The 19,981-nt window shown below is 39.7% G+C and overlaps 1 protein-coding gene across 1 annotated transcript in view; it reads right to left on the bottom strand.

The window, feature by feature from the left end:
* Window positions 1-1,892: 1,892 nt before the first annotated feature.
* BRWD1 (bromodomain and WD repeat domain containing 1) overlaps window positions 1,893-19,981 on the bottom strand; it is a 41,720-nt gene continuing 23,631 nt past the window's right edge. The window contains exons 26-41 of the mRNA XM_079312245.1: window positions 19,682-19,806; window positions 19,509-19,591; window positions 19,067-19,178; window positions 15,953-16,014; window positions 15,057-15,212; window positions 14,344-14,464; window positions 12,968-13,093; window positions 12,369-12,444; window positions 11,861-11,905; window positions 11,615-11,761; window positions 10,783-10,935; window positions 10,345-10,514; window positions 8,789-9,024; window positions 7,837-8,025; window positions 6,331-7,308; window positions 1,893-3,919 (exon numbers count right to left, since the gene is read on the bottom strand). Of these exons, the coding sequence (XP_079168371.1) occupies window positions 2,850-3,919; window positions 6,331-7,308; window positions 7,837-8,025; window positions 8,789-9,024; window positions 10,345-10,514; window positions 10,783-10,935; window positions 11,615-11,761; window positions 11,861-11,905; window positions 12,369-12,444; window positions 12,968-13,093; window positions 14,344-14,464; window positions 15,057-15,212; window positions 15,953-16,014; window positions 19,067-19,178; window positions 19,509-19,591; window positions 19,682-19,806 (3,849 nt within the window). The 3' untranslated portion in view covers window positions 1,893-2,849. The remainder of the gene's footprint in view (window positions 3,920-6,330; window positions 7,309-7,836; window positions 8,026-8,788; window positions 9,025-10,344; window positions 10,515-10,782; window positions 10,936-11,614; window positions 11,762-11,860; window positions 11,906-12,368; window positions 12,445-12,967; window positions 13,094-14,343; window positions 14,465-15,056; window positions 15,213-15,952; window positions 16,015-19,066; window positions 19,179-19,508; window positions 19,592-19,681; window positions 19,807-19,981) is intronic.

Genomic DNA, 19,981 nt, shown 5'->3' with positions numbered 1-19,981 from the left:
TCCAGGGCTCTGCAGGAGCCACAGCTGGACACAGCCTGAGGGGCTCTCAGTGCCAGCACAGAGGGACAATCCCTGCCCTGCTCCTGCTGGACACACAATTCCTGAGCCAGCCCAGCTGCCAGGGGCCTCCTGCCCCCCTGGGCACCCCTGGGCTGTGTCCAGCCCCTGGCACCAGCACCCCCAGGGCTTTTCCAGCCCCTCTGCCCAGCCTGCAGCTCCAGGGGCTGGTGTGACCTTGGCTGAACCAAATAAGAGCACAGTGACATTCCAGGTGTATGTACAGCTTTACTTTGGTCCACTAACACATGTACATCATCAAAGCCTTTAACACGGAAGAATCTGATTCCTTTATGATTCTGTCCTGCACTTTATTATTTCTCTCTGTTCCTGCTGCCTGATCACCATCACAGGTTCAGGTCCTGCTTTAAAACAGAGCAAAACAACCCCCAAAAGTCACATTAAATCAAAATCCTACTTTTAAAGGTCTACTACTTTACTTCCCTGAGTACAGCTAGACCAAACCAAAAATGCTCACTTAAAGGAAGGTGAAAGGGCACCCAGTTCTGCAAGAGACAGCATGCTCCTTTAATAAATTAAAAATAAATAAACTCCTAAAGGGTGAAAGACTCAAAGTATCTTTCCAGTTCAATCATTTCTCTTCCCACTGTGTATGTGTATTAAATTAGGAAAGACAGACCAGCACATGCTTTGCTCAGAAAATAAGTGTTCCTAAGGCAGTGATTCCCTCTAAGGATCTACAGCTCCAGGAGTCAGAACCTTCTCCAGCTTTCAGGGATCACCATGAACCTGTGGGTGTGTGCAGTGACAGAATACAGCACCTGAAAGAAAACCAGCTTTGTAAATCTAAACCTAGATTAGGATTACAAACCTACCAGCCAAATTTCAGCTGTTCAAACTGAAAATTAATAAAAATTCTGATGTTCAATTCAGTTATTCCCAAACTGGTACTCCAAATAACACTGAGAAAAAGCAGCTGCTAAATAATGAAGTTTATGGAAAATAGGAAAAAAAGTGTACTTACTACCTTACAACAAAGTTTGCTCCTCAAAGAGAACACAAAGCCACCTTCAAGTTTCATCACTAAACACAACTGTGTTTGTATTTCAAGAAACCAAATAAAGAATCCAGATAAACATTCATCTTGAATTTACAAAATTCTGCTGCATCCTATTAAAGACTATGCTCTAAATAAAACTTCCTGGGGCAAGAATGATTTAAATTATTTTTGGACTTCACGTGGAAGTTTTAAGGAAGAAAAAAAAGAGTATTTATTATATGCTGAGATAGTATCTGGGATAACAAGTGATGGTAAATGCAGACAATGTCAGTGAAGGTGTTGGAGAAGTGGCTCTCTCTGATGCCAGCTCCCTTTTCCATGATGTATTTCCATTTGTACAAGGAGTTCTGCCATTATTCACCAGGACTGTGCAGCTGCACTGGTTTTTGGTTTTTTTTTTTACCCCCAAACCCTTCCAGATCCCACTGCTGGAAAACCAATTCCCAACCTTGCTATTTCAGTTTAGATGAGCTAGGTTGGGATCAATCTGATTTTCTGCCACATCTTCTACTCAGTGATGAAATCAGGAATGAGCAAGTTCTGCTGAGTGTGAGAAAGAAAGGGAAGCTGCAGAGCAGAGCAGGAACCCAGGGTGGGGAAGGAGCTGAGATTCCTGGTGTTGGGCTGGGGCAGCCATTGTGGGGCTCTCACCAGCACAATTCCAGGGAAAAACTAAGAATTTACAGCTGCTGTGTGTTTTTGTCCTTGATGTGTGTTCAACCAGGGAATTCCATGTATTTTCCTGGAGAAATTTTCTTTCTTGTCAAAAAGAGCCACCCCAAGCATTGTGAAAACAGGAGATATGATGCAATGCTCAGAAACTGGTAAGGTTTAATCAATGGGAAATCCAACATTCAAACACTTTAAATATGGAGGAACAACAGAAAGGTAGCAAAAAAAGATCTGGAATGTCAGAATCCTGCACCTCAAACTCTCCACGCATAAAGAAAACAGAACAAGTGTTTTGTTTGTTTTTCTATTTTATAAAGAAAACACACAAAAACCCTTTAGGCCCAAGAGTTCACCTGCATTTCATAATCTTAAAGTTTACAGTATAGAAGTCACATTAATGATGTACTACCTGTCAGCAGAACCCTCTGTTCACCTCTGGAACTGGCAAATAAAACTTCTTCACTGGTAACTGCATATCAGCAATGCAAGTACAGAACATTTAACACCTGCACTGAGCCAAGCTGTGAAGTTCTCAGCCTTTTCATTCCTCTTTGGATGCAATGCTTGCATCCACCAGGTTTTTAGAGTGTGTACTATTTATTTAGAAGCCTATTGTAGATGATTTCATACAGCATTAGAGATGTTGGAAATCTGTTCTTGAATGTTGCATGACCTAGGTAGTATTTCATTGCAGCACCCATAACAATAATACTCAACATACTGCTATTAACCTGTTTGCAGTGTTTCAACATTTTTTTAACTCTTGTTTATATGTAATAAAATACCAGTAAAGACAAAAAATTGCCCCTATAATGAGGCACATTTTGGCATCTGTGCTAAATGCTGCTACATGGGCAGGCAAGTGCAAGTCAAAATATGAAAAAGGAGAAAGTCATCATCTAATCACATTCATAACTTTTTCATAGAAAAATATAAATATATTCCCTGAAATGTAGGACAAAGAAGAGCCAGCACCCATCAGGAGTTCTAGTGCTATTATCATTAAAAAAAACCAAAACAAAACAAAAAAACAGAAAGGGGGTGGGGAAAAAAAAAAAAATAAAGCAAGCGAGGGGCTGGCTTTCCTTTCGTGCCAAGGTTAGGTGCGAGCCGCCTCCTCGAGCTCTCTGTCGTCGTCGTCGCCGTCGTGGTAGCGCACGGTGCGCCGGCCGCCGCTGCGCGTGCGGATGCGCCACTCCTGCTCCTGGCTGCCCCTGCGCCGCTTCCTGCGCCGCGCCCGCCGCGCCGGGCAGCCCGCGCCTTGGCTCCCGCGGCACCTGCGCTTCCTCTTGCGCTTCCTGCTGCCCGCCGCCTCGCTGCAGACGGTGCTGTCGCTCCCAGAGTCCGAGGAGAAACGCGGGAAGGCGGCTTTGGAGCTTCCCGAGGTCCCGGGTGCCTCCGCGTCCTCACAGGCAGAGCTTTTCTCCTCCTTCCCCCTTCCCGTTTCGGATTCTGCCGTTTCTTTGGAGACGTACAGCGGTTTTAATCTCTTGAAAGAAGCTCTGGGTTTTTTACTTGCTGCTGCTACTCTGGTATTTTTAGTTTCAAGTTTAGCTAAGTCAGAATCTAGCTCCTCCTCGGAGTTGCTCGTACAATGGTTGTGCGGCTGAAGCCGCCTAGAAACCCCCCAGTTCCCCCCATTTTCTACCCTGTGGTTTGTGGGATTCTCCTCCGAGGAGTCGTAGCCAAAATGATTCGGAGCCGCAGCACAGAGGGCTTGGTGTGGCTGTGTGTGGTTATCACTCTGCTTCTGAGTCTCTGTCTCCGAGTCAGTCCTTTCATTCTCAGACTCAATAATATATTTCCTTTTGGAAACAGAAGGCTCAGGGCAGGAAGTTTTTCTCCTGCCTGCAGCCTGCTCACTCTCCCGTTCAGACCTGGAACAAGCCTCCAGCTCGGAGCTGTCAAACAGCTTCTTCCTGCAGGCTGAGGACACGCTGCCCTGCAGCTGCCTGCGGTTCTTCCTGACTGGGCAAACACTTTCTGAGCTGGACAATTCCTCCTTGGCATCGCTCATGATCTTGATCTTGCTGGCTGCCAGCGTGGCACACCTGCGGGGGTTCTTCCTCTCCCCCACGCCCGACACCCTGATGTGCTTCTTGTAGTTGATGATGCACGTCCTGCTCCGCAGCACTTTGGCACTCTGGCCAGCCTCCTCTGATGTTTGCTCTGCAAAAGAAAGAGTTCAAAGCTCTTTTTGTTGTCTTACATTCCTGAAATTATTAGTTTATTGTGGCCAAACGTTGCCATCTTTAATGAAATATTTAATTTTATTTTGATTTCAACTGTTGCGTGCAATTTATCTCAATTCTTTACTAAAAATACCATTGGTATTCCAGGGACACTTGTAACTCTTGAGATTTTAGTATCACCCTGTTAATTAGCTCAGAAATTACACATTCCCTCACTGCTGTCATATTATTAATACCCTTATCATTAAAAGTTGTATTTTTCTTACTAGGATAAAACTTGCAACATTAATTACATATTTTATCCTAAAAAAGAAACTATAAGATTTCATGTGGATGCAAGTTTCACAATTTTAGATGGTTTCAGGTGGAGAACACTGACACCCTTCAGCTCCTTAGTGACTGTAACACTCAGATTGCTGCTAACAGTCAATATTCCATCCAATGTTTTTAAATTAATATAGAACTTGCTTATGTTGTGTTTTAAAACAAATATTCAATGTTTAAATTATATATTATGAAGATCGGTGTTTCCCTTCTAAATAAAATAATTCATATATATGAATAAAAAAAAGTTCTTGAAATAAATTTAAAAAAAATAAACAAAGAGGGAAAAATTGAGACAAATTCCCATGTCCAGCTTGAGTACCAACATTAGCAACCTCTTCATATACCAAATCTGGTCCTTATTTAAATGCAGATCCTTTCATGTAATACTCCAGTATATTCCTATTTTTATGTTTTCAAAGGACACAATCTCCTTTATTTGTTAAGAGTTTCCAGAAATGCTACATGAATATTAGTACTTGTAGTAGTTGCATTATGTGATTTTATGGCCAAAGCACAACACATTTCTGCTGCACACTGCAAAATGCTGTATAAAAGTGAATTAATTCAGAGACTAAGAAGAACAATTAGATCTTACATTATACACTGTCCTCCAATATTATTAAGTAGCTGGAACACAAGGCTAAAGAATAACAAGTCCAGCCTTTCTGCAACACTGCCAGAATATTAAAATTATACTTTGTACATAATACCTTAAATTTGGAACAAATCTATAATAAAATGTATTGAAATTCCACACTGAACATCCACAATTAAAAGCTGCAAAGCTACAACCAGGTGGCACAGGCAGAAAGAGGCAGCATTAAACCAAGAAACTGGAAGAGCTTTTAAAAGACACAAAGATGTCAAAGTCTGGTTCTTCAGGGTGTGCTGGAGTTCAGGCACCCAAAACCCAAACTCCAAACCTGGAATATTGGGCAGGAAAAATCCAGTCTTAGCTCCAACCAGCTCAGCTGCAGAGGGCACTGCAGCCCACAAGGTAGTGGCACAATTTATCTGGAAACTGCTTTCAGTCTTTTCTGATCTGTAAAATCCCATGCTAAACACTACATGCCTATAATATATATTATATATAACATAATATACATTCCAGAACTACTTATAGACTGTTTAACATATCAAAATACATTATATATTATTTATATTATATATATTTAAAAAATAACCAAAGCAAAGTTCCACATAAATTGCTTAGCTGGCTAATTGAGCAGAGTATATATACACATAAAATAAAAATTTATTTGAAAAATAGAAACTCTCCAAATATGACCCTACATATGTATTAAATATAAGATCTTGGGACAAAACAAGTAAATATTCCTTGTGGAAAACTATCAAGAAGAGTCATCTTAACAGACAAAAATTTTCTTAAAATTCTTACAGCACATTGAGAGGTTGGGAAGGATTACACCAGACACCAACCTCTGAATAGTCTTTCAAATTCCCAATCAGGACCAATTCCCTAATTACTTGAAGGCACAATGTACATGACCTGGTTTAATAAATATCAGCATCATTCTCATAAGCTTTAAAAAAACCCCAAACCAAACTCTCTAAATCAGGATCATCCAGGACACAAAGATCTAAGTGACAGATAAAATTACAGAATAAAACCCAAAAATAAAAGAATTTAAGCTTCTGAAACAAGTGGAATATAAATCTTACTCCTGCCAAGTGCCTGCCTCTGTTAAGGACTCTACACATCACTAACAGAATAAGATCCCAAAATCAAATTAAGTTTCAGGTTCCAGTGCACACCATGGATGTGAGAATAATTTAAACACCTTTCCATCAAATTCATTTTGAAAAGTTATCAATAAAGTTACTTCAAACTGAAAATAATAGTTGTAAATCTGCTGTAGCACAGAAAATCTCAACAGAAAATTAAGGCAAGGTAACAGAACTGCAAACCAGAGGGTTTTGATTACTGAAATCCTCAAAACAAAGAACTGGACAAAGAGAGAACACTCTGCTCTCTTGGAGATTTCCTCTGTCATCTACTCAGTATTAAGAAATAGATAAATTAATTTTTAAAAATGTTACCTTTTCTAACGATTTTTGTCTTTCCTTTCCTCTTCCTCATCTTTGCTTTTGCAGAAGTTTCACAGTAATTGCTGTTATTGGAATCACTCTCTGAGTCTGAATCAGAAGAGTGATGGAAGCTGGAGGCAGCTCCAGATTTGGAACTCCTCACAATCCTAGTGGGCACCAAACTGTCCCACACACAGGTCTCCTCCTCCTCCTCTCTGGCTTCTGCTTCAGATTCTGCTGTATCCTCTAAATCACTCAAGACTTTTGCTTTTTTTAAAGGAGGGGACAGCTGCAGCCCAGAGGTTTTCCTGCCATTCCACCTGTCCGACTCAGAGTCCGCCTCATCCTCAGAATTGCTCACTGCAGGCTTGTGATGTGCAGGTGTGGACTGGTCAGAAACCTTTTGGCTGCTCCCATCCTCAGAATTATGGCTTTTGGAGTCCTCCTCTGAGAAATCCAAGGTGGGACTTTTCACTTTGGGAGACACAGAGCAGACAGGGCCCCGGAGCTGTTTGTACCCATTGCTCTGCCAGCTCCTCCGCTTGTCCTTCGTGTCGAGCTCAGACTCCGAGCTCCCATTCTCAGAATCACTGACAAATTTCCTTCGTGGAGCAGAGCAGCCAGTCTGAGAGAGAGCTTTCCTCTTGGTGAGCTGCTCTTGTATTTCCTTGTCACTCTCAGACTTGAGGCCTGCCTCATCCTCAGAGCCCTCCAGCAGCATCCTCCTGGCAGCAGCCGAGGCGCTGCGGTGCGGCAGTTTCCTGTTCCTGCAGATGCCGCCGCTCTCCGAGCTCGACGCCTCCTCCTCCACATCACTCATCAGCCTCAGCTTGTTGGCAGCCACAGCTGCACTCCTGCGTGGGGTTTTCCTGTGCCTGCCCTTGCTGTTGCTGAGGGGCTCAGATGTCACTGCTGAAGTATTTTCAGAGTCACTTCCATACAACTTTTTCCTTGCTTTCCTTGTATTCCCGTTCTCCTGAAGAAGGGTTCCTGTCAAGGAAAGCAGGGATTAATATCTTAAATATGAAATAGCAGCTTTGAAGTCTTGTCAAAACTGGGACAAGTTCAACCCACAGACATGATGCATGAAATATATTCCCAGTGACAGTCAGGTGTATTTTGAATTTCAGATTCATTCTGGTTTTGTGACAATTAGAACTTCTTTATGAATTGCTGCTTTTTTTCCTTAAGGTATGCTGCAAGTCATTCCCTCTCATCAAACTCTTGGTTTCTGCCCTCTTCCCCTAGTCAGGAAAAGACTGTGTAAGACTAGTCATGAAAAGTATGTGTGATCTTTTTATTGGTGTTAATTTCAAAGCTCTCAAATACTACACTCAACTTTTAAAGTGTAGTATTTAAGAGCTCCGAAATTAGCACAAATAAAAAAAATCAGTATCTTACACATACAACCATTTAAAAAAACACTAACTCAACTCAAGTTATTTTTATAAATATAAATATAGAAGTATAAAAAGATGCATTTGTCTTGCTGTTGACAAGGAACCCCTGCCACCCTACCTGTCTGTTTCCTCTGAGCAGCTCTGTTCCGAGTCAGCCTGCGACTGCTGTTCCTCCTGCACACCCCGTTGTGCAGGGGAGAGGACACAGGAGCCCCAGAACAGCCTTTGCTGTCTTCTGAGCTGCTTGAGGAGGATGAAGAGGAAGAGGAAGTAGATGAAGAAACACCACAACCTTCTATTTCACTCTCTGTTGCAAAAAAAAAAAAAAAAAAAAAAAGCAATTGGTAGTTAGAATTCTGAACAGTTTTCAAGTTATATCTTGCTGATCCTGGAATCTTCAGAATTTCCTCACATTAACTGAAAATGCATTCTCATGCCTGAATGTCTTACAGGGATCAAACTGATGCCCCAACAAAACCCATATTCATATAGTGATCAGTGACAGGAAGCTTCTTTAACCTGTATTTAAGTTTCAATTAAAATACAACAGCTCTTTGAAAAGCATGTTTAAAAAAACCCCAAAACACAGGATATTTTCTAACACATTTTACCAGAATTTGCATTCTTATTCTTTGAAATAAGCTGAATTTTTGTCATGGTGAGGTGTAGGGGGAAAGAGAGGAAAGTTTTAAAGTCTCAGGGAACTTCTGTCATTTGCTAATTGTGTATAACAATTTTTATATAACATACATACACATATATGGGCATATAACCTGCATTTTATACAGTATCAATTATCAAATACTCTACATTCTTTCCTGTTGACAGATTTCTTCATTAATGAAAGTAAATTTACTGTATTCTACATGATCTTAAAGCAAAAAAAAAAAGAAAAAATAGTACACAATTCTTTTTATAACAATCACTGTAAATAACGTGTCCAAAATCCAGTAAAACACACAATCTGCATCACGCAAAACCCCTAAATATTGTGTAAAAAATTCCACATTAAAACCACAAAGCTCATTTAACAACTCAGAATGCAAACTGCAGCAATTCCAAACTCTGACCTGATGATAAAGCAGAACAGTTGGTTAGTGTTGTGGATCTGGCCTTCCCATTCCTCTCAAAGGATGCCAGGCAGGCAGAATCTGAGGATTCTCCTGAGGAACTCTGGTTGGAGGAGCCAGTGTTGGGTTTATGGCTTGTGACACAGGCAGCTCTGCTTGAGGTAGGCTGAGGAACAGAATCTTCCTGCTCAGATTCAAGTTTGGCCTGAGACTTTAATGGTTTCTGCTTCTGATTTCTAGTGAGAGGGAAAGAAATCATGTATTTTAGCAACATTTAATGTGATTTTGTATTTCTGAGGGTATTTTATGAGCTAATGTGGCATGGGACAATTTTAACTCTGGCAAGGATAAACATGAAGTACATTCATTAAAATAACAATCTGCACTCCTAGGGAAGTCATACAAGAGGAGACAATCCTACTCTGCTCTGAGAAACAGAATTTAATGGTGGATACCCTCCAGACAATTCATGTTTTCTTATTTTCACTGCAGCAGCAGCCTCAATTCCTGTTGGATTCCCAGCCTCTGTTTAATTTCACATGAGCCTCCAACTAAATCATTCCACAATAAACTGGATTCCCAACACACACAGCAGGTGGAACCTTACAGACAGTTTAAAATAAAGAAAAATTCACTAGTTTGATCCTTCCTTACCTCCAAATGCCTGAGTGCTACCTGCCATCCTGCTCAGTCCATTATTTTCACCTACAGAACTGTTTTGTCAGTTTTTTCCTTACATTGCAGGTTTTCAGGCATTCATTCAGGTGTACAAGGTATGTAATCTCTGTTATTCCTCACTTCTGGGTGCCCCACTGAACAGTCACAACTCTCCAGATATGAGCACAAATGAGATTCAAAAGACAATTTCTGCCTATCCTGGTGAGGTGGTTATTTTAAAGTATGAAAATAATTCCCTGAAATTAGATTTTTTTTTCTTTTAATTAAACTCTTAACTCCTACCCTTTCCTTGCCAGAGAAGGAAGACTGGACAGGAGCAGAAGGGAAAAGCTCAGTTTCAGTAATTTACTACATTTAGCTTTTGTATTTTGTCCCATTTTGTCACACCTGCAAATTAAGAGCAGGAGTTAATCTTGTCAAACAGCAATTGTGTCAAAAGCTTGTTTGCCTTCAGAAGAGAAAAGGCAAATCTGGCTCCCAACTGAATGCAACAGCAAGTGACAATTTCTAGAAATTCCATAGGATTGACTTTATGTAACAAAACACATAATTTATGCAGATCTTAGTCTTTGCAATATATCCAGCAAGTAAATATTTGTTTCATTCCTCATTATTTTAGTTAAATATTGATGTTCTGATTCAAATATGAAAGAAAAACTTTCCTACTCTTCTATCTCCTTGCATTTCTCAGTTTTTTACTACAAAAAAGCCAATTTTTTAAAACATCTTTTTCCTACTGCGTGAAAATTATAAAAAGTCTCACTGGGGTTGCAAACCATTTAAAAAAACAAATTGTTCCCCTCTTCACAGACTAAATGTGAGTCAGTATGAGTATCAGCCAGCTGAGATAGATCTTTACATTTTCAAAATTTGATTACCTGAGCATTTTGGTGGGCTGCTGCACTGAGCTTTGATTATTAAATCTTCTGCTGCACCTCTGGTTTCTCCGGAACTTTTCGTTCTGTTTCTGCCCATTCTTGAAATCTGAAACAATTCTTCGGATTTTCTCTTCAAACAGTGCTGACAATCTCAAGGTCATACTGTAAATCTAGGTAAAGAAGTGGAATTCTATTAAAAACAGAGCCTTTGATCCAAGGCTAATATTTGTAATATTAAAAACTGCACAGGAAAGCAATAGGAAAAGCACAGGCAGTCCTGTGTAACACCAAATAAACAGGAAATGAACATATTAATGTTTTTGTGCTATTTCTCTCCACTATCCACCCAACCAGCAGCTTTATCAAAAGTACTGATTAATTCAAAGTAAGATTTCATTTCATTAAGACATTCCCAAAACCTCAGATATTAATAGCTACCTTTGATTTTTTGTTTGGAGTATAAGATTTTGCATTGCTAAATATCAGTCTGATATCTTTGCACAGTTCCATTGGAGTGTCATAATTCCCAGCTTCCAGAGTTTCCTTCACTGTACCAAAATCCATTGGAGTGTCTATAATATGTCTGTAATCCTATAAAAAACATATGAAAAAAAAAAAAGATTTATGTGAAAGTTAAAAAAAAACAACAAACCACTTTTGAATTTTATTTCTGTCATTTAGGAGTAGCTGAAATGACACAAATTATCTTTGGCAGCAGTGGAAAGAGAATCACCACAGCAGAAAGCAACTTTTGCTGAGAGAGGTTGATTTAAAATCTCATTTCCATTATCCCATGAATTTTCTTGTGAGAAACAACAGATCTAATATAAAAAACCAGCCAAAAAGGCCCCAAAACACAGTGACCACACAAAAACCCCTAAATCAAAACATCTCAATCTTTCTTTATCTCCTGATCCTGTTTATTTTAGAGAATTTCAAGATGTTTTTTAAACCTTAAGTGAGACTCAAACTTAGAATGTGGACTCATCAGAAGAAATTATGTGCTGCAAAGAAGTTTTTTTTCCCTTTAAATTAAATTTATTGGGTTTTTAGAGGAAAAAAAAAGAGACTGAGGGGGTATTAAGAGTAACAGCCAAAAGAGAGGGGAAAAAAATCAAATTCATAGCTCAGGTTCAGTAAGCAGATTTTAGACCTTCAAGAAACTCATTTTGATTAAGAAAATACAGATTTTTCTAAAATAATTCACTTACAAGGAACAGTAAGATATCAAGAAAAAAAGAATGGATTAAGGTTATCAAGTACAACTTACAGGGTATTGATCCAAATCAACTGGCTGCCTGAAGGGTTCAGAATCCTCACACTGGAAAATTAAATTCACCAGTTCCATGCACTGCTTCTTCCAGCAGTTTTCATCATAGCCACTTTTCAGGGGTCTTCCTTTTTTTGAGCCCCGTCCCTTGAGGGAAAAAAAAAATTAGGAAAAATATTAATGGAATACAACAAGAAAAAAATTCAGCCTGATTTGGGTTATAAGGTAAAAGATTGGCCAACTCACTTTTCTTCTTCTGTATGATGTTCTTGGAACACATTTCTCATCATCCTGCACAAAATAAAATCCATTATCTTAAAAGTGATGTAGGAAAAAATAGGTGATGGAGGCTAAAATTGTCATTAGATTTGAGACTGAGGTAAAATTAAATTTTCATCTTCATTCTTTCAACAAGACAAAAGATGAGCATAAAAATTACAACACTTTATCTGGGAGACTTGGAAAGGAATATTCTAGATAAGAACAAGAGCTGGAGTCTGGAATCTTCAGTGGTTTGAGAAAAAGAAAAACCACCATCAGAAGTGGCAATTAAAATTACCCAACAGCTTTGAACTTCAGTGACTAAATATTACAAATCATTCACTGATAATAAATGATATACAACATTCATAAAAATTCCTAATATAGTCCATTTTTGCATTAGGTATGCAAATAACTCACAATATTTGAACACTGCTGGCATTTTCTTACCACCATAAATTACTGGAATTTTCCACAAAAAACCCCAACTTACCATATCAGCATCATGACAATCTTGTTCATCATCTGTTGTGCTACATAATTCAAAAATATTGGTACAGTCCTGGTCACTGCAATGCAATTAAATTTCTGTTAGTGGAAGAGCAAAAACAGAGCTGTTGTTTCCTAAATTAAACTCAGCCACAACCAAGTGCTCCATATAAAAGGCAAGACACTGAGTATTAAATGGAATATAAAAAACAGGATTAGGGATTTGAAAGGGGCCTGCCCAGCTGCAGGAAGGTTGCCCACACTCATTTCAAAATAAACCTCTCAGTTTATTTTCAGCTTTCAATTAAGTCAGGCAAGCTACAACAGGAACTTCTACACAGGACAGCACAGAAGTTACTTTTAACAGGCTGAGCTGCTTAATTTACTCAATGTCAAGTGTCATTTTGGGACTGTAATACCAGGGAAAAAGGTAAAATGCCTTTAAGCTAAACATTTCAGTATTTAAGGTAACACCCAGAATTATACACACTGAAAAGAGTCAAAGCAGGGATGACCACAAAGGAATATTAATTAAGCTGGTTTTATCTCCATTGTTCAAAAGCATGAGGATTCAAGCAGTATTTAGATTAAAATGCCACTTACTTGATAAACTTTAGGAGCTGGGTGGTGATTTTTTTTGCAGCTCTGGCAATAGCACTCCCAGGCTCATTGAAGGTCCTGGCATTGCTTTCAATGTATCTGACTTCCCAAACCAATGCTGAAATTCTCCTTCAAATTAGAAAATAACACACCTTTAATACTAAAGAAAAAGCTTAAAACCAGCAAAAATTATCTCTGATTTTCTCCCCATGTTAGATGTCCCTTTGTTTTATGTCCCTTTAGGGCAGTCTCAAACTTTTCCTTCACGTGGAAAACCCAAGGAAGCAAAACCAACACTGTACACCTTTCATCACTTATTTCCCAACTCATTATTGATAATTCATCCTTACACAGTTTGTGATATAAACTCAGTTAATTCAGCTGGCCAAGTAAGAACTAGCAATTGTCACCCCTAAATCATAAAAAACCACTGAAATCATCCTAAGGACTTTGGATATCCTGGAGTCTTGAAAAATACAAGCATTTTTAAAAGTTTACATTTGAACTTATTCAAAAGGAGGGAGAATAAATTAATCACTACTCTAAATTATCACATTTCTTCTGGAAATATCAGAAGCTGCTTGTTACAAAGCCCTGAGAAATGGAACACAGGTTGAGTCATATCTGAGGAACTTTTAAGAAATACAAAGCACAAGCAATTAAAAAGAAGTGACAGAGCTTTATCCAATTACTTTTTTAAAGACATCCCAGCTACCATGTCCCTTTGTCATCCCTTAAAGACCTTGCTTTGAGACCAACTGACCACTGAAAACAGTGCCCCTGTAAAATGACAGATTTGAGAAACTGCTACAAATTGAAATTATAACTTGGTATTAATGAGTTGCCACAAACATTTAATTTTATTTTTACAACTCATTTTCCCAATTCCTTATACCTGTGAAGCAGAGATACCCCAAGTCTGTAGTTCTTCACCTACAGAATTTCCCATTATTTCCCAAGACATTTTTTTCCACCTTATACAGGAGGAAAATCACTATTGATGTCTCTTCAATGTATTTACAGACACACTGAATGCAGGTTCAGATGAAGAATACACTTAAATTTATTTTTAAGCTAAGGCTGACCAGCACATCCAGCAAACCAAAGTTTAGTCATCATGACACTCTTCCCTAAGTTTTTCTCATTTAAAATACTGCTGTTAATATTAAACATTTCACCTCTTGCGTTTAAGCTCATTTCTGAAAACAGCAAGAGCTTAACCTTCCTCAAGTTCAAAGTAACTGAAGGACAGCACTTCAAAACCTGAGCTGCCTTGAGGCAGTTTTTCAGTACTGAGTGATTTCCAAGAGTGATTTTCTCAAGGGAGGGATGGCAGGGTCCATCAGCAGAGCCCAGAGGGGCCGTCCCTGAGCACTGACCTGTAGAACCTGTTGGCCAGGCGGGTGCGGATGGTGGTGAGGTCGGTGGGGTAGGCGATCACCGTGCAGTACTTGGGGTACGTGCACAGGTCCACTGGGCCAGCAAAAGCTGCTGAGATGTCTGGTGAAAAACAGCAACAACAGCAACATGTCACTGCCTGACCTCATTTCTGGTCTTGCAGTGCCTGAAGGAGCTGACAGGAAAGACAGAGAGTTGCCAAGGGATGGAGGGACAGGACACAGGGAATGGCTCCCACTGCCAGAGGGCAGGGCTGGATGGGATATTGGGAATTAGGAATTGTTCCCTGGGGAGCTGGGGAGGGGCTGGCACAGGGTGCCCAGACCAGTTCTGGCTGTCCCTGGATGCCTGAAGTGTCCAAGGCCAGGAGCATGGAGCATCCTGGGACAGTGGAAGGTGTCCCTGCCCATGGCAGGAACTGGATGGGATTTAAGGTCCCTTCCAACCCAAACCATTCTGGGATTCTATTTCAAAGCCTTTAGGTCCATGGCAAATGAGCTGGGTGCTACAAAACCAGTGATGTGTAAAATCATAAAGACCTCAGTACAAGATCTCTACAAGGAACTGCACAGAAAAACATTTGCTCATTAAAGCACTTTACCACAAGGAAATTTTAAAGGGTGCCATGGATATTCCAGGCTGTTTATAAATGTAACATCAGGACAAAACCACCTGAAGCTCAGCTCACACTCACCAAGAGTCATGAGCTGATCAATCCCACGGATAATCCTCTCACAGGCCTCATCACGGGACTTCATCCCCCACTCCCCCTCCTGGGGCTTGTACAGGAGCTTCTCCACCTCCTCCAGAGTCACAGAGACACTTGCTCCTAACTCTTCAGGCTGATCAACTACAGACAGCAGAGAGGGGAAGGAGTGAGAACAGGATAAACTGCTGAGCACTCACAGTTATTAAATAATTGCATGCTTGCAACTTATAAAAAAGGTCCTTGAAGTAGAGTTTAATGCTAAGGCTGTGGGGGAAAAAATTACACAAAATTTACACAAACAGAAAAATGCTTTAATTTGTATTTTACTGCAGTTTATCTTTTTGACAGCTTATTCAGCAGTTACTTCCTCAGTATCTCCCAAAGTTTCCTTCCCCATCCCAGCTGGTACTGACAAGTACTGGAAAAGGGAAATATTAAGACAAACCACGAATGTCACTTTTCTATTTACAAAAAATCTGGATTTGACCAGCAACTTTATAGATTGTTGGTTGTAAACTAGTGCAGTAAGGATCTGCTGACTGGAAAATACTTAATTTATATTCTTCTTGCACCCCCTTGTATTATAGTATACTACAATTTGAAACTTGAGATGTTTTTTGAAACCTGACATTTGGAAGTAGCAGGTTTTATTCCCTAAGTCAGAGCTACACATTTAAAGCATTTTTTTCAAAATTGCTCTGGAAGATGCAAAAGTCAAAAAACATAGGTATATTAAAATATTTCACTAAATTTGAAACAAGACTGTCTTTAAGACAAGAATCACCTCAGGTGCACTACGTGCATGAAACAAAGGAACTGCAGAGAGGGAGAAGCATTTTAAGCTGTTTTATTATTTATTATTTATTTATTATTCTACCTACCATTATCAGGGACTGGTTCCATGTCCCACGGGCTCAGCTTTTCAACTTCACCATTGTCCCATCTGATTCACCAAGTAAAAAACATAAAATAATAATTTAAAGTTAGCTTGACTCAGAAATGTTCCCTTCAAGCATATTTAAATCTCAGCTATAAGTACATTTAAATTACAGCTATTTGTAGGTATTGTCAAAAGACACTGTAAAAACGTGGATATAAAAAAACATTGGCTTACAATCAGCACAAAGGAAACAATTCTTCATAATCAGTTTCAAATTCAAATTGTGTTCCTGATTTTGGCTGTATGCAACTTACCCAATACATAAATCAATTTTATAGAGCTCGTATCAAGAAGATGAAGAAGAAAAATAAGCTGCACATTTGGCAAAGTGAGATAACATCAAGGGGAAGATTTGAGAAAAAAAACAGGAGAGGATTTTTCTTGCTGATCACAGCAGGAGTTGTGCAAGTCCATGGATTAAGGCAGAACAGGAAATGAGGAATTTCATTTGCTAGCATGAAAATTTGTGGGGCAGAGGACATTAAGACAAAGGAAAGAATAAACATAAAATGAAGAAACTGAAGTTAATTAAGGTCCAAGACAAAGCAGAAGCAACAAACTGTTGTTGATAAATCTGGATATTCACTCTCATATTGAAGTATGAGGTGTAAACATCATTCAAACCCACCACATTTGGGCAGATTTTACACGTTTTTAAAATCACATAAAATACCAATGAACTTTGCTATTTTCAAAGTAAAAAAAAGTCTGACTGCATCAGCTTCACACCTCACTGATCCAGAGAGGCAGAAGTACCCTGTACAGATGGAGAGCTGGATCCTTCCTACAGCTGGGTTAATTCTTATGATCCCAGTTTTATTTTTTATTACAGGCACATACCAAAACCAAACAGATCAGTTTGCAGTTACCAATTTCCCTCCAGAGCTTTGCAGCTTTGCCAGCAGTTTCCTGTCAGAGTTCCCCAAATTCCTGGGTTTACTTCTGATGCCTTAATAAACTCAGATATTTGGTCTAATGCCTCCTTGTATTTATTTCAAACCAACTGGAAACTGAAATGATCATGCCCAGAGTATTTTATAACTAAACCCCTGCTCTGGCAAGAGCAACTCTCCATTGTTTTGGATTTCCCAATGCCTTAGGAAAACTTGGATCATTCTTGGATTTTTATGAACTAGGAGTCCTAAAGGTTGATCTGTTCAGTTCTCCTCCCCAGTTATTGTACAACACTTCACAGGTTGTTGATTTTCACAAATGGATATATTAATTGATCATTTTGCATGTAAGACTTTATCAAGAGTTTAGTACAGCTTAAGCCTCACTTAGTTCTGCTTAAGTTCCACTCATCTAGTTAATGCAACTTTATAATCAATCAAGCTGCTTCTACACTAACACCTATTACTGTCTTGCTAATAAAATAACAACATAGAAAATTATGTTCATTTATTTTCCATACAACAATAACAGTGATAAACTGAAGTAAGTGTGACAAAAAGAGCAACAGACCCAGCCAGGTCACAAAACCTAAATACAGCTGCCAAACACTCCAGATATTTTCATACACATCTTAGAATTCTGCTTTAGAAGAGCTGTTTGTGAGGCCAGGTAGAATAAAGTCCTTTTGGAAAAGGATCTTTGGGAATACAGCATCCCTTCCTTCAAAGCAGCTGTAGACTTTTCTGTTAAAAGCTGGTGCATTAAAATACTGAAATATCTTTTGGGTCTTACAGGAGAAAGCAGCCCAGGAAATTGGCACCAGGCTTTTGTTCAGAACTGGAAACCTGATTTGGAACTGGCCAAGAAAAATTCAAAGCCCACCTGAACTTGCTCCCAAGGAATATGTGTGGTACACAACAAAACACATGGAATGGATGGAATATGGAAGGGAAGGCAAGAGGCAAGAACTTCAATCTGGGAGTTACTTCCACCTTCCCACCAAGGAAAATCATTGAGAGAGAAGACAAGCAGATGAGACAAGGAACCAAAACACGTAACAAAATCTTGGCAGTCTCACTGGATTGTCTATTAGCTCTAAAATTTCCCTTCTTTGTGGTGAGCAACAGGTTCAAGAGCCTTTGAGTGAAAAAGCAATTAAGAAGTGCTCCAACATGACCATTAAATGTACTGTATAAGACAGGGGAACTATCTCTGGGCATGATGGAAATAGGAATATTGAATATTCACTGTTTATTCTCCTCACAGTCCTCCCCTGCTGGGGGAAACCAAACTAAGCAAAAATCCCAGAATTATCCTTTCAGTGCCTAAAGGAGGTGACAAAAAGGCTGGAGAGGGACCTTCACAAGGGCAAGGAGTGAAGGACAAGGGGAGTGACCTCAAGCTGTAGGGAGGAAGGGTTAGATTAGATACTAGGAAGGAAGTCCTGACTCTGAGGGTGGTGAGGCCCTGGCACAAGTTGCCCAAAGAAGCTGTGGCTATTTCAACCCTGGAAGTGTCCATGGCCAGGTTGTTTGGAGATCTTTGTAACCTGAGATAGCAGAAGCTGTTCCTGCCCATGGCAGGGGGTTGGAACAAGATGATCTTCAAGGTCCCTTCCAACCCAAACCAGGCTGTGATTCTCTTCCAGACAGCTTGGACAGGGAGGACAAGGTCTGAACACTGAAGTCCAGAGATATCTTTGTTTAACCATTCCCCTCATTTGAATGAAGGCCTCCATTGATATGAAAAAGGGTGCCCAGTGTGAAAGACAAAGTGTGAGGACTTGAGGCATAAGGACCTTGATGTCAACAACCACAGAGAAGATTCAGCATCCCCAAACCAACTATCAGTGCAGACCAATAATTAATGTTCACAGAAAACTGCATTGCTTGCTTTGTGGAAGGGACCCAGCATTACCCAGTACAGGAAATGTGAAGAGGTCAACAACTGCTTGTACCATATTACTACTCATTAACAAATTGCCACAAGTTATTACATTTCCACACTGTGCTACAGCAGCAATTTAAAACCATTAAGAAGTGACAACACCAGGAGTAAAATAATTTAAATGAACAATTTCTACATTCTCCTAGCAATGAGGCAGTTGTGTGAGAGCAAAGGCACTCTAATAACACTGGAAATAAAACATTTTTGTACTCACTTGACACTGTAACACTGGAAATGACTGTCTGGGTACTGGGGCTGATAAGGCTCCTGACCCAGCACTGTCCCAAACCACCAGGCATCGTCAATAATGGAGCGGAACCTGTCGGCTGCAGCAAACACACAGAATCTGCTGAGAGAGGATTTCTCTCTGTGGCTGCCACAGGCAATCAGAAAAACTTCTAATAAATGTACTGCTTGATTTCTCTCCATAATTAAATTTCTAGACCCACTGACATATAAATCTGTTATTTAGGAAGGGAACATAACAGTCTGGATAGATATTTTGGTGGCTGTATTTACATTTACTGCAGTCCCTCCAAGGTTCACATTTGCCTATAGGAGAACCCCCTGACCCTACAAACAGCACATGCAGCAATTAGCCAAGGACACATTTGTTATTTCAAAACTGCTCAGTCCAACACTCAGCAAACACTTACAGGCCTGCCAGTTCCTCTGCCGGGCTTCGTCGTAGAACTGACGTAAGATCAGGAAGTCGATGACATCTGGCATGTCGTGGTACCTGGATAAAAAAATCATGTGTGCCTCAGGGCTTTGGGAAAAAGAGAAACATATTCTTAAACACTCTTCAGGAAACCAGAACTGCACATACCTGATGGAAAATGATTTGTCTGTGTGTTTTCCAGTGGCGTGATCTATAAAGGCAAGCTTGAGGCAACACAACGTGGGAGGACCAACTTCGTATCTAATTCCAACAATTTTTACCAATTCCTGATCCTACAGGTAAGAGCAAACAGCTTCAACAATTTTTATCTTGGGGACCATGCACAGAACTGTTAGTTTAACATGAATTAACCAACTGTACCCACATGCAAAAGACTGAAATTAGATTTGAGATTTCAATGGAAGGCAGTCTGCCAGCCTTAATATTTTAACACAGGTATTTCATTTG

The sequence above is a fragment of the Erithacus rubecula genome (assembly GCF_903797595.1).
Source record: "Erithacus rubecula genome assembly, chromosome: 1".
NCBI classification, from domain to species: Eukaryota; Metazoa; Chordata; class Aves; order Passeriformes; family Muscicapidae; genus Erithacus; species Erithacus rubecula.
This window is presented reverse-complemented; position numbering and strand designations above follow the sequence as displayed.